Source organism: Pelophylax lessonae (assembly GCF_965119305.1).
Source record: "Pelophylax lessonae genome assembly, contig: HAP1_SCAFFOLD_161, whole genome shotgun sequence".
Taxonomy (NCBI): domain Eukaryota; kingdom Metazoa; phylum Chordata; class Amphibia; order Anura; family Ranidae; genus Pelophylax; species Pelophylax lessonae.
The window spans coordinates 176,899-189,916 of record NW_028120130.1 but is presented as its reverse complement, the minus strand read 5'-3'; the positions used below and the strand labels follow the sequence as shown (position 1 = coordinate 189,916).

At 45.7% G+C, this 13,018-nt stretch overlaps 1 protein-coding gene across 1 annotated transcript in view; it reads right to left on the bottom strand.

The window, feature by feature from the left end:
• Positions 1 to 2,283: 2,283 nt before the first annotated feature.
• Positions 2,284 to 13,018, bottom strand: part of LOC309543524 (uncharacterized protein) — a 186,352-nt gene continuing 175,617 nt past the window's right edge. Inside the window, exons 3-4 of the mRNA XM_082275998.1 lie at positions 4,386 to 4,405; positions 2,284 to 4,110 (exon numbers count right to left, since the gene is read on the bottom strand). Of these exons, the coding sequence (XP_082132124.1) occupies positions 2,357 to 4,110; positions 4,386 to 4,405 (1,774 nt within the window). The 3' untranslated portion in view covers positions 2,284 to 2,356. The remainder of the gene's footprint in view (positions 4,111 to 4,385; positions 4,406 to 13,018) is intronic.

The window sequence follows — 13,018 nt, the reverse complement described above, 5'->3', positions numbered from 1 at the left end:
GTCTGCAAGATTTTGGAGGGGATGTTAAGGGACCACATACAAGACTTTAGTAATGAAAACAGTATTATTAGTAGTAATCAGCATGGATTCATGAAAAATCGTTCTTGCCAAACCAATCTATTAACCTTCTACGATGAAGTGAGCTGCCACCTAGATAAAGGTAAGCCTGTGGATGTGGTGTATCTGGACTTTGCAAAGGCCTTTGACACCGTTCCCCACAAACGCTTACTGTACAAACTAAGGAAGGTAGGTATAGACCATAAGGTGATTACCTGGATAGAGAACTGGCTCCAGGGGAGAGTACAGAGGGAGGTGATTAATGGGGAGTACTCAGATTGGGCGGGTGTGGAAAGTGGGGTCCCCTAGGGTTCTGTCCTGGGCCTAATCCTGTTTAATTCATTCATAAATGATCTAGAGGAGGGGATATCGAGCAAAATCTCAGTATTTGCGGATGATACTAAACTAAGCATGCCAATATCTTCTATGCAGGATGTGGAAACCTTACAAGTTGACCTGAACAAAATAACGGGGTGGGCAACTACATGGCAGATGAGGTTTAATGTTGAAAAATGTAAAGTAATGCACCTGGGTGCCAGAAACCAGAAAGCAAGCTACTCACTAGGGGGGGGGGGAACCTCTGGGGGAGTCTAGGATGGAAAAGGACTTGGGGGTACTGGTAGACAACAGGCTTGGCAGTGGCATGCAATGCCAAGCCACTGCAAGCAAAGCCAACAAAATACTGGGATGTATAAAAAAGGGGATTCACTCCAGAAATAAAGAGATTATTCTCCCTCTCTACAAGACTCTGGTCTGGCCTCATCTGGAGTATGCTGTCCAGTTCTGGGCACCGGTCCTCAGGAAGGATGTGCTGGAACTGGAGAGAGTCCAGAGAAGGACAACATAAATAATTAGGGGAATGGAGGACATCAGCTATGAGGAAAGACTACAAGCACTGAACTTATTCTCTCTGGAGAAGAGACGATTGAGGGGGGATATGATATCAATGTATTACTGGTGTACTGGTGACCTGAGCATAAAGAACACACTTTTCAGAGAAAGGAAATACAATAAGACACATGGCCACTCACTAAAACTTGAGGAAAAACGGTTTAAGCTAAAAATACGTAGGGGGTTCTTCACTGTCAGAGCAGTGGGGATGTGGAATTCTCTTCCACAAGCAGTGGTATCAGCAGGGAGCATAATATAAATTATATATGCAAAATAAAAATTATACAAAAATATACCATAGTTTGGTTTGTGCAAACGTTATACCATCTACAAATCAATATACGCTTATTGGGATATTTTTTTTTTTTTACAAAAAACATGTAGCAGAAAACATATTGGCCTAAATTGATGAAGAAATTAGATTTTTTAAATTTTTTATTGGATGTTTTATAACAAAAACTAAAAAAGTATTGTTTTATTTTTCAAAATGGTCATATACTTGTACAAAATGACTACAATCATCAACCTGCATAGAAGTGATGGGAGGGGGCGGTGCTACGGAATTGACACTTCCCGGGAGTAGTAAAATTTGCTAGAAAGTTAAAAATTGCTAGTCTATAAAAAAAAGTCATCAATGGAAAGGAAAAATAGTGCAAGAAACCACTGAAAATACTGAAAGATTCTGAGCTTTTACCTGCCATGTTTTAGGTTTGTGATGAGAGGGTCCCTACGTTTGGATCTTTTGCAGTTGCACGGTGTGATTTACACCAAAGCACATTTACTCCATGGAGCCTGAGCAATAGCTGGAAAGGTATAGACTTGTGGCTGTGGCCAGCTGGGCTTAGATGGCATGGTCAAAAGCAGCAAACCATAAGCAGCAGCATTTTTGAAGGCCTAAACCAACCTTGGGAGTCTCTTTCTCATAATAGTGACTCCTCCATGACCATTGTCCCAGTCTTAGAACTGCCCAGAGTGCTTTTGTCACAGAGATGAAGAACCTTATGAATATAGGTGAAGTGGACTAGATGGGTTTACCTGGAACATTTGAGCTCTACTGATGTAGCAATATTGAGCAGAACCTGGGAAGATCTTGGCTGCAGAGACTTGGCAGCAGGCCACTGGACTACTACCCAGTCTCTGGTACGGAGGCAGAGTTATTGACGTATTAACTCAGGATCTGGCAATGAAGGTTAATTAGTATATGATACAAACAGAATACGTATCCAGCCATAAACAAGAGAAAGAGGAGAATCATTAGTGCTTTTCCAAAAAGTATCTCAAAAGGTAAAATATTCAAAGGTTTTCTAGGTTTTTGCCTGAAGGTCATAAGAACTAAACTCAGTGCATCCGTCTATTTCATTCTCATTTGCTCACAGATTGTAGTCTCTTAAAGTAGCATTATATTGTTTCACTTTTTCATTAGCTTGGGGCATGACATGGGGTGTGCAACTGCTGAGTCACCCGAAACCCTTTCAGAGTTGTCCATCTGCAACCCCTTTGAATACCCTTTCTCCCAGAGTTTTAGCTCCCTGGTGTGAACCCTCTGGTGTAGGATAAGATATGATTTCCTTGTAAAAGCTTTACCACATTCAGAACACCGATATGGCTTCTCTCCAGTGTGAATCCTCTGGTGTACAATAAGGTGTGACTTCTGTGTAAAAGTTGTATCACATCCAGAACACGGATACGGCCTCTCTCCAGTGTGACTCCTCTGGTGTATGGTAAGAGAAGACTTCGCTATAAAAGTTTTATCACATTCAGAACACTGAAATGGCTTCTCTCCGGTGTGTATCCTCTGGTGTATGGTAAGAGAAGACTTCACTGTAAAAGCTTTGTCACATTCAGAACACTGATATGACTTCTCCCCAGTGTGATTGTTTTGGTGTCTGTAAAGATGTGACTTCTGTGTAAAAGCTTTATCACATTTAGAACACTTATATGGTTTCTCTGCAGTATGAATCCAATGGTGTATGATAAGATCTTCCTTCTCTTTAAAAGCTTGGTCACATTCAGAACATGGATACCGCTTCTCTCCGGTGTGGATTTTCTGGTGCCTGATAAGTCTTTCCTTCAGTTTAAAAGCTTTGTCACATTCAGAACACAGATATGGCTTCTCTCCTATGTGACTCCTCCGGTGTTTTTTAAGAGCCTCTTTCCATTTAAAAGCTGTGTCACATTCAGAACACCGATACGGCTTCTCTTCAGTGTGAATTCTCCCATGCTGGATAAGCTGTGACTTGACTCTAAAAGCTTTATCACATTCAGAACACTGATATGGCTTCTCTCCAGTGTGAACCCTCTCATGTACAACCAGCTCTGACTTTACTCTAAAAGCTTTATCACATTCAGAACACTGAAACGGCTTCTCTCCAGTGTGACTCCTCTGGTGTATGGTAAGAGAAGACTTCTCTGTAAAAGCTTTGTCACATTCAGAACACTTATATGACTTCTCCCCAGTGTGATTGTTTTGGTGTCTGTAAAGATGAGACTTCTGTGTAAAAGCTTTATCACATTCAGAACACTTATATGGCTTCACTCCAGTGTGAATCCAACTGTGTGCAAAAAGCTCTTCCTTCTCTTTAAAAGCTTTGTCACATTCAGAACACGGATACTGCTTCTCTCCAGTGTGGATTTTCAGGTGTCTGATAAGTCCTTCCTTCAGTGCAAAAGCTTTGTCACATTCAGAACACAGATATGGCTTCTCTCCATTGTGAATCCTCTGGTGTCTGTTAAGAGCTGCTTTTCTTTTAAAAGCTTTGTCACATTCAGAACACTGATATGGCTTCTCTCCATTGTGAACCCTCTTATGTATAATTAGCTCTGACCTCGCTCTAAAAGCTTTGTTACATTCAGAACATGGATATGGCTTCTCTCCAGTGTGAACCCTCTCATGTATGATCAGCTCTGACCTCGTTCTAAAAGCTTTGTCACATTCAGAACATGGATATGGCTTCTCTCCATTGTGAACCCTCTCATGTTTGATCAGCTCTGACCTCACTTTAAAAGCTTTGTCACATTCAGAACATGGATATGGCTTCTCTCCAGTGTGAACCCTCTCATGTATAATCAGCTCTGACCTTGCTCTAAAAGCTTTGTCACATTCAGAACATGGATATGGCTTCTCTCCAGCATGTCTAATAAGCTCTGCTTCCATTGTAAAACCTTAGTCACATTCACTCTTGTGTGATGTCTCTTGGGTATGTATGGGTTGGACTTTACTGTAAAGCCATTGTCACTTCCAGAAATGACTTCTTTCCTGTTGTCCTCCAAGATTGGATCAATGTTGAAGAGTATTAAAAATAGTCATGACATTTTGAACACGGATCTGACTTGTGTCCAGTGTGGATCCTCCGGTGATCTGTAGTAGAAAGCCTTGTAGTCTCTCAGAACACCCATAGGACTCGTCTCCAATGTGACTCAGTTTTGCTTATAAAGACCAACAAACCTGTCAATCCACCTGTACAGAGAGAAAAAAATAAATCCAGAAATGATATAAATATTTGACTAAATTAAAAATGCTTCTTATGTTTAACTTTCATTATTGAATATATTTATCACATATAAAGACTATGTACTATACATGCATAAAATGTTTGTATTGTATCTTACAGAGCAGGGGTCCCCAACCCCCGGGCTGTGGACTGGTGCCGGTCCGTGGCCTGTTCCTGACCGGGCCACACAGCAGGATATGAATGATGACCGCGGTCCGCACAGGGCTATCACAGACCTTGGTCACCGCTCATCTCCTGCTGTGCAGCCATGCCCATGTGTCCTCTCCCAACTCCTGCAGCTGCCCAGCTAACAATGTCATCCAATCAGAAGGCCAGTGGGTGGGAGGAGCTACAGATTGGAATCGAGACCTCCTTCTGCCCTCTGCCCTGCTGATAGGATGACATCGTTGGCCAGGCTGGTGGGCGGAGGAGCTGGGAGAGGAAACACAGACTGTTAACAGCCTCTGCCCTGCAGGAAGGATTCCTGTGCAGGGTAGGCAGATATTGATGTTAGGGAGGAAAGGAGGGGAGGGGACAGACTGTGGGGGGCACTGTAATATAAAAGGGAGGCTGCACTGTAAAGGGACACTGTTACAATGCAGTCCCCTTTACACCACAGCCCCCTTTTACAGAGCAGTCCCTGGTTACATTATTGTAAGGGGGACAGCACTGTACTGGGGCACTGTAATGTAAAGGTGTAATGTTCTGGTACCTTTGGGTACCCTAATTACTCTTTCATAAGTGTATGCGCCCCACCATTCTCTTTTGGTAAGGTGCGCATACACCTTTAAGACTGATGCTGTCATCACTGAGCGCCGGACTGGATGGCTATTTAGATCACCGGCTCTCACTCACATGTGTTCGTTCAAACTGCTTTGTGCCTTGATGCTAACCTGTCTTGAAGCTCTCATGCTTGCAAGCATACCTCGCTGTCGGAACCATGCTGCGCTGATCCCTGTATCCCGCTACCGGATCATCCGCTCTTGCCGAACCTCTCCTCTGCTACATTGCTATTAGTGATAAGTACCCCACAGGGGAAACCTCTATAACTTCCATACTAAAGCTTACACTATCTAGCTCTGCATACTAAGGACTATTACTACATCTGCATTATCTAAGATTGCTAGCTCTTGAGCCTACTACCACCTGTTCTTGCCCTGGGTTGATCTCTCTTGTATGTCCACCTGCTACTCTGTCATCTGCTATCATACATGATTGCTAAACCTATCTGCATCCCATCTGCTACTATCTTACTTTCAAGAACATTTCCTTTCAAGTGTCTGTCATCTACCATCTCTACCCAACCTGTCTCTTCAGCCTATCATCACTGTGTTACTATATACATAAGTCACTCTAGGAAACATCTTATTGAGTGTGTGTATTTACTTGCTGAATTGAGATCATCCACACATGATGAGTCATTGAGAGTTGGGATTGGTGTCTCAGCGTTTCTCTACATGACTACTGAAGTGGAATATTTCTGCAGCTGAAAATCCACATCATACATAAAACGCAGGAGCGTTACAAAAGGAGGGCTGTGATGTGGAGGGGAACTGAAGACACTGTGGGACTGCTTTAAAAAGGAGGGACTGAAGATACGGATATAAATAGGGGACTCTGCTGTAAAGGGGGGGTTGTCGTGTGAAGGGGGCTGAGCACAGACTTTGTGAATATCTCATCCCCCAACCCATCCACCACAATCACCATCATCCTCCTCCCAGACTGGCTCTGATGGGGGGGACACAGAGGTGCCGAAAGGCTCTGATGGAGACACAGAGGAGCCGAAAGGCTCTGATGGAGACACAGAGGAGCCGAAAGGCTCTGATGGAGACACAGAGGTGCGGAAAGGCTCTGATGGGGGACACAGAGCTACGGAAAGGCTCTGATGGGGGACACAGAGCTGTGGAAAGGCTCTGATGGGGGACACAGAGGAGCCAAAAGGCTCTGATGGGGGACACAGAGCTACGGAAAGGCTCTGATGGGGGACACAGAGCTGCGGAAAGGCTCTGATGGGGGACACAGAGGAGCCGAAAGGCTCTGATGGGGGACACAGAGGAGCCGAAAGGCTCTGATGGGGGATACAGAGCTGCAGAAAGGCTCTGATGGGGGACACAGAGCTGCGGAAAGGCTCTGATGGGGGACACAGAGGTGCCGAAAGGCTCTGATGGAGGACACAGAGGAGCTGAAAGGCTCTGATGGGGGACACAGAGGTGCCGAAAGGCTCTGATGGAGACACAGAGGAGCAGAAAGGCTCTGATGGAGACACAGAGGTGCCAAAAGGCTCTGATGGGGGACACAGAGGTGACAAAAGGCTCTGATGGGGCACACAGAGCTGCGGAAAGGCTCTGATGGGGGACACAGAGCTGCAGAAAGGCTCTGATGGGGGACACAGAGCTGCGGAAAGGCTCTGATGGGGGACACAGAGCTGCGGAAAGGCTCTGATGGGGGACACAGAGCTGCGGAAAGGCTCTGATGGGGGACACAGAGGAGCCGAAAGGCTCTCATGGGGGACACAGAGGAGCCAAAAGGCTCTGATAGGGGACACAGAGCTGCGGAAAGGCTCTAATGGGGACACCGAGCTGCGGAAAGGCTCTGATGGGGGACACAGAGGTGCAGAAAGGCTTTGATGGGGGACACAGAGCTGCGGAAAGGCTCTGATGGGGGACACAGAGCTGCGGAATGGCTCTGATGGGGACACCGAGCTGCGGAAAGGCTCTGATGGGGGACACAGAGCTGCGGAATGGCTCTGATGGGGGACACAGAGCTGCGGAAAGGCTCTGATGGGGGACACAGAGGCGCGGAAAGGCTTTGATGGGGGACACAGAGGTGCGGAAAGGCTCTGATGGGGGACACAGAGGCGCAGAAAGGCTCTGATGGGGGACACAGAGGTGCAGAAAGGCTCTGATGGGGGACACAGAGGTGCGGAAAGGCTCTGATGGGGATACAGATGTAAGGGGAAATCCAAGGGAGACACAGATATAAAAGGGGATCTTAAAGAGGACACGAACATAAGGCGGGACTATGATGGGTACTCTGACATAAGAGAGGACTCTATTAGGGACTTGAATGTAAGAAGGGACTCTGATGGTAACACGGACATAAGGGGGAACGCTAAGGGAGACTCTGATTTGGATTCTGATATAAGGGTAAACTTTCAAATCTCTGACATGCCAGTCAGTATTCTGTTGGCTTAGCTTGCAGCAGGTTGGCAGTGAATGCCATTGCTGAGCTTATCTTCTGCTAGGACCCCCAGGTCCTTTTCCATCCTAGATTCCTCCAGAGGCTCCCCCTAGTGAGTAATTTGTATTTTTGGTACCCAAATGTATTACTTTACATCTTTCAACATTAATCCTCATTTGCCATGTAGATGCCCCCCCCCCCCATTATTTTGTTCAGGTTTTCTTGTAAGACCTTCCTTTATCCAGATACACCACATCCACAGACCTTCCTTTATCCAGATACACCCCATCCACAGACCTTCCTTTATCCAGATACACCCCATCCACAGACCTTCCTTTATCCAGATACACCACATCCACAGACCTTCCTTTATCCAGATACACCACATCCACAGACCTTCCTTCATCCAGATACACCACATCCACAGGCCTTCCTTTATCCAGATACACCACATCCACAGACCTTCCTTTATCCAGATACACCACATCCACAGACCTTCCTTTATCCAGATACACCACATCCACAGGCCTTCCTTTATCCAGATACACCACATCCACAGACCTTCCTTTATCCAGATACACCACATCCACAGACCTTCCTTTATCCAGATACACCACATCCACAGGCCTTCCTTTATCCAGATACACCACATCCACAGACCTTCCTTTATCCAGATACACCGCATCCACAGGCCTTCCTTTATCCAGATACACCGCATCCACAGACCTTTCTTTATCCAGATACACCACATCCACAGATCTTCCTTTATCCAGATACACCACATCCACAGTCCTTCCTTTATCCAGATACACCACATCCACAGACCTTCCTTTATCCAGATACACCGCATCCACAGTCCTTCCTTTATCCAGATACACCGCATCCACAGACCTTTCTTTATCCAGATACACCACATCCACAGATCTTCCTTTATCCAGATACACCACATCCACAGTCCTTCCTTTATCCAGATACACCACATCCACAGGCCTTCCTTTATCCAGATACACCACATCCACAGACCTTTCTTTATCCAGATACACCACATCCACAGGTCTTCCTTTATCCAGATACACCACATCCACAGACCTTCCTTTATCCAGATACACCACATCCACAGACCTTTCTTTATCCAGATACACCACATCCACAGACCTTCCTTTATCCAGATACACCACATCCACCGGCCTTCCTTTATCCAGATACACCACATCCACAGGCCTTCCTTTATCCAGATACACCACATCCACAGACCTTCCTTTATCCAGATACACCACATCCACAGACCTTCCTTTATCCAGATACACCACATCCACAGGCCTTCCTTTATCCAGATACACCACATCCACAGCCCTTCCTTTATCCAGATACACCACATCCACAGATCTTCCTTTATCCAGATACACCACATCCACAGGCCTTTCTTTATCCAGATACACCACATCCACAGATCTTCCTTTATCCAGATACACCACATCCACAGACCTTCCTTTATCCAGATACACTGCATCCACAGACCTTTCTTTATCCAGATACACCACATCCACAGGCCTTTCTTTATCCAGATACACCACATCCACAGATCTTCCTTTATCCAGATACACCACATCCATAGACCTTCCTTTATCCAGATACACCACATCCACAGACCTTCCTTTATCCAGATACACCACATCCACAGGCCTTCCTTTATCCAGATACACCACATCCACAGCCCTTCCTTTATCCAGATACACCACATCCACAGACCTTCCTTTATCCAGATACACCACATCCACAGACCTTCCTTTATCCAGATACACCACATCCACAGGCCTTCCTTTATCCAGATACACCACATCCACAGCCCTTCCTTTATCCAGATACACCACATCCACAGATCTTCCTTTATCCAGATACACCACATCCACAGGCCTTTCTTTATCCAGATACACCACATCCACAGATCTTCCTTTATCCAGATACACCACATCCACAGGTCTTCCTTTATCCAGATACACCACATCCATAGACCTTCCTTTATCCAGATACACCACATCCACAGACCTTTCTTTATCCAGATACACCACATCCACAGACCTTCCTTTATCCAGATACACCACATCCACCGGCCTTCCTTTATCCAGATACACCACATCCACAGGCCTTCCTTTATCCAGATACACCACATCCACAGACCTTCCTTTATCCAGATACACCACATCCACAGACCTTCCTTTATCCAGATACACCACATCCACAGACCTTCCTCTATCCAGATACACCACATCCACAGACCTTCCTTTATCCAGATACACCACATCCTCAGGCTTACCTTTATCCAGATACACCACATCCACAGGCCTTCCTTTATCCAGATACACCACATCCACAGACCTTCCTTTATCCAGATACACCACATCCACAGGCCTTCCTTTATCCAGATACATCACATTCACAGACCTTCCTTTATCCAGATACACCACATCCACAGGCCTTCCTTTATCCAGATACACCACATTCACCGCCCTTCCTTTATCCAGATACACCACATCCACAGGCCTTCCTTTATCCAGATACACCACATCCACAGGCCTTCCTTTATCCAGATACACCACATCCACAGACCTTCCTTTATCTAGATACACCACATCCACAGGACTTCCATTATCCAGATACACCACATCCACAGACCTTCCTTTATCCAGATACACCACATCCACCGACCCTCCTTTATCCAGATATACCACATCCACAGGACTTCCATTATCCAGATACACCACATCCACAGACCTTCCTTTATCCAGATACACCACATCCACCGACCTTCCTTTATCCAGATACACCACATCCACAGACCTTCCTTTATTCAGATACACCACATCCACAGGCCTTCCTCTATCCAGATACACCACATCCACAGACCTTCCTTTATCCAGATACACCACATCCACAGACCTTCCTTTTATTCAGATACACCACATCCACAGACCTTCCTTTATCCAGATACACCACATCCACAGACCTTCCTTTATCCAGATACACCACATCCACAGACCTTCCTTTATCCAGATACACCACATCCACAGGCCTTCCTTTATCCAGATACACCACATCCACAGACCTTTCTTTATTCAGATACACCACATCCACAGGCCTTCCTTTATCCAGATACACCACATCCACAGGCCTTCCTTTATCCAGATACACCACATCCACAGGCCTTCCTTTATCCAGATACACCACATCCACAGACCTTCCTTTATCTAGATACACCACATCCACAGGACTTCCATTATCCAGATACACCACATCCACAGACCTTCCTTTATCCAGATACACCACATCCACCGACCCTCCTTTATCCAGATACACCACATCCACAGGACTTCCATTATCCAGATACACCACATCCACAGACCTTCCTTTATCCAGATACACCACATCCACCGACCTTCCTTTATCCAGATACACCACATTCACAGGCCTTCCTTTATTCAGATACACCACATCCACAGACCTTCCTTTATCCAGATACACCACATCCACAGACCTTCCTTTATCCAGATACACCACATCCACAGGCCTTCCTCTATCCAGATACACCACATCCACAGACCTTCCTTTATCCAGATACACCACATCCACAGACCTTCCTTTATTCAGATACACCACATCCACAGGCCTTCCTTTATCCAGATACACCACATCCACAGACCTTTCTTTATTCAGATACACCACATCCACAGGCCTTCCTTTATCCAGATACACCACATCCACAGGCTTTCCTTTATCCAGATACACCACATCCACAGGCCTTCCTTTATCCAGATACACCACATCCACAGACCTTCCTTTATCCAGATACACCACGCCCACGGGCCTTCCTTTATCCAGATACACCACATCCACAGACCTTCCTTTATCCAGATACACCACATTCACAGGCCTTCCTTTATTCAGATACACCACATCCACAGACCTTCCTTTATCCAGATACACCACATCCACAGACCTTCCTTTATCCAGATACACCACATCCACAGGCCTTCCTCTATCCAGATACACCACATCCACAGACCTTCCTTTATCCAGATACACCACATCCACAGACCTTCCTTTATTCAGATACACCACATCCACAGGCCTTCCTTTATCCAGATACACCACATCCACAGGCCTTCCTTTATCCAGATACACCACATCCACAGACCTTTCTTTATTCAGATACACCACATCCACAGGCCTTCCTTTATCCAGATACACCACATCCACAGACCTTCCTTTATCCAGATACACCACATCCACAGACCTTCCTTTATTCAGATACACCACATCCACAGGCCTTCCTTTATCCAGATACACCACATCCACAGGCCTTCCTTTATCCAGATACACCACATCCACAGACCTTTCTTTATTCAGATACACCACATCCACAGACCTTCCTTTATTCAGATACACCACATCCACAGGCCTTCCTTTATCCAGATACACCACATCCACAGGCCTTCCTCTATCCAGATACACCACATCCACAGACCTTCCTTTATCCAGATACACCACATCCACAGGCCTTCCTTTATCCAGATACACCACATCCACAGACCTTCCTTTATCCAGATACACCCCATCCACAGGTCTTCCTTTATCCAGATACACCACATCCACAGATCTTCCTTTATCCAGATACACCACATCCACAGACCTTTCTTTATCCAGATACACCACATCCACAGATCTTCCTTTATCCAGATACACCACATCCACAGTCCTTCCTTTATCCAGATACACCACATCCACAGACCTTCCTTTATCCAGATACACCGCATCCACAGTCCTTCCTTTATCCAGATACACCGCATCCACAGACCTTTCTTTATCCAGATACACCACATCCACAGATCTTCCTTTATCCAGATACACCACATCCACAGTCCTTCCTTTATCCAGATACACCACATCCACAGGCCTTCCTTTATCCAGATACACCACATCCACAGACCTTTCTTTATCCAGATACACCACATCCACAGGTCTTCCTTTATCCAGATACACCACATCCACAGACCTTCCTTTATCCAGATACACCACATCCACAGACCTTTCTTTATCCAGATACACCACATCCACAGACCTTCCTTTATCCAGATACACCACATCCACCGGCCTTCCTTTATCCAGATACACCACATCCACAGGCCTTCCTTTATCCAGATACACCACATCCACAGACCTTCCTTTATCCAGATACACCACATCCACAGACCTTCCTTTATCCAGATACACCACATCCACAGGCCTTCCTTTATCCAGATACACCACATCCACAGCCCTTCCTTTATCCAGATACACCACATCCACAGATCTTCCTTTATCCAGATACACCACATCCACAGGCCTTTCTTTATCCAGATACA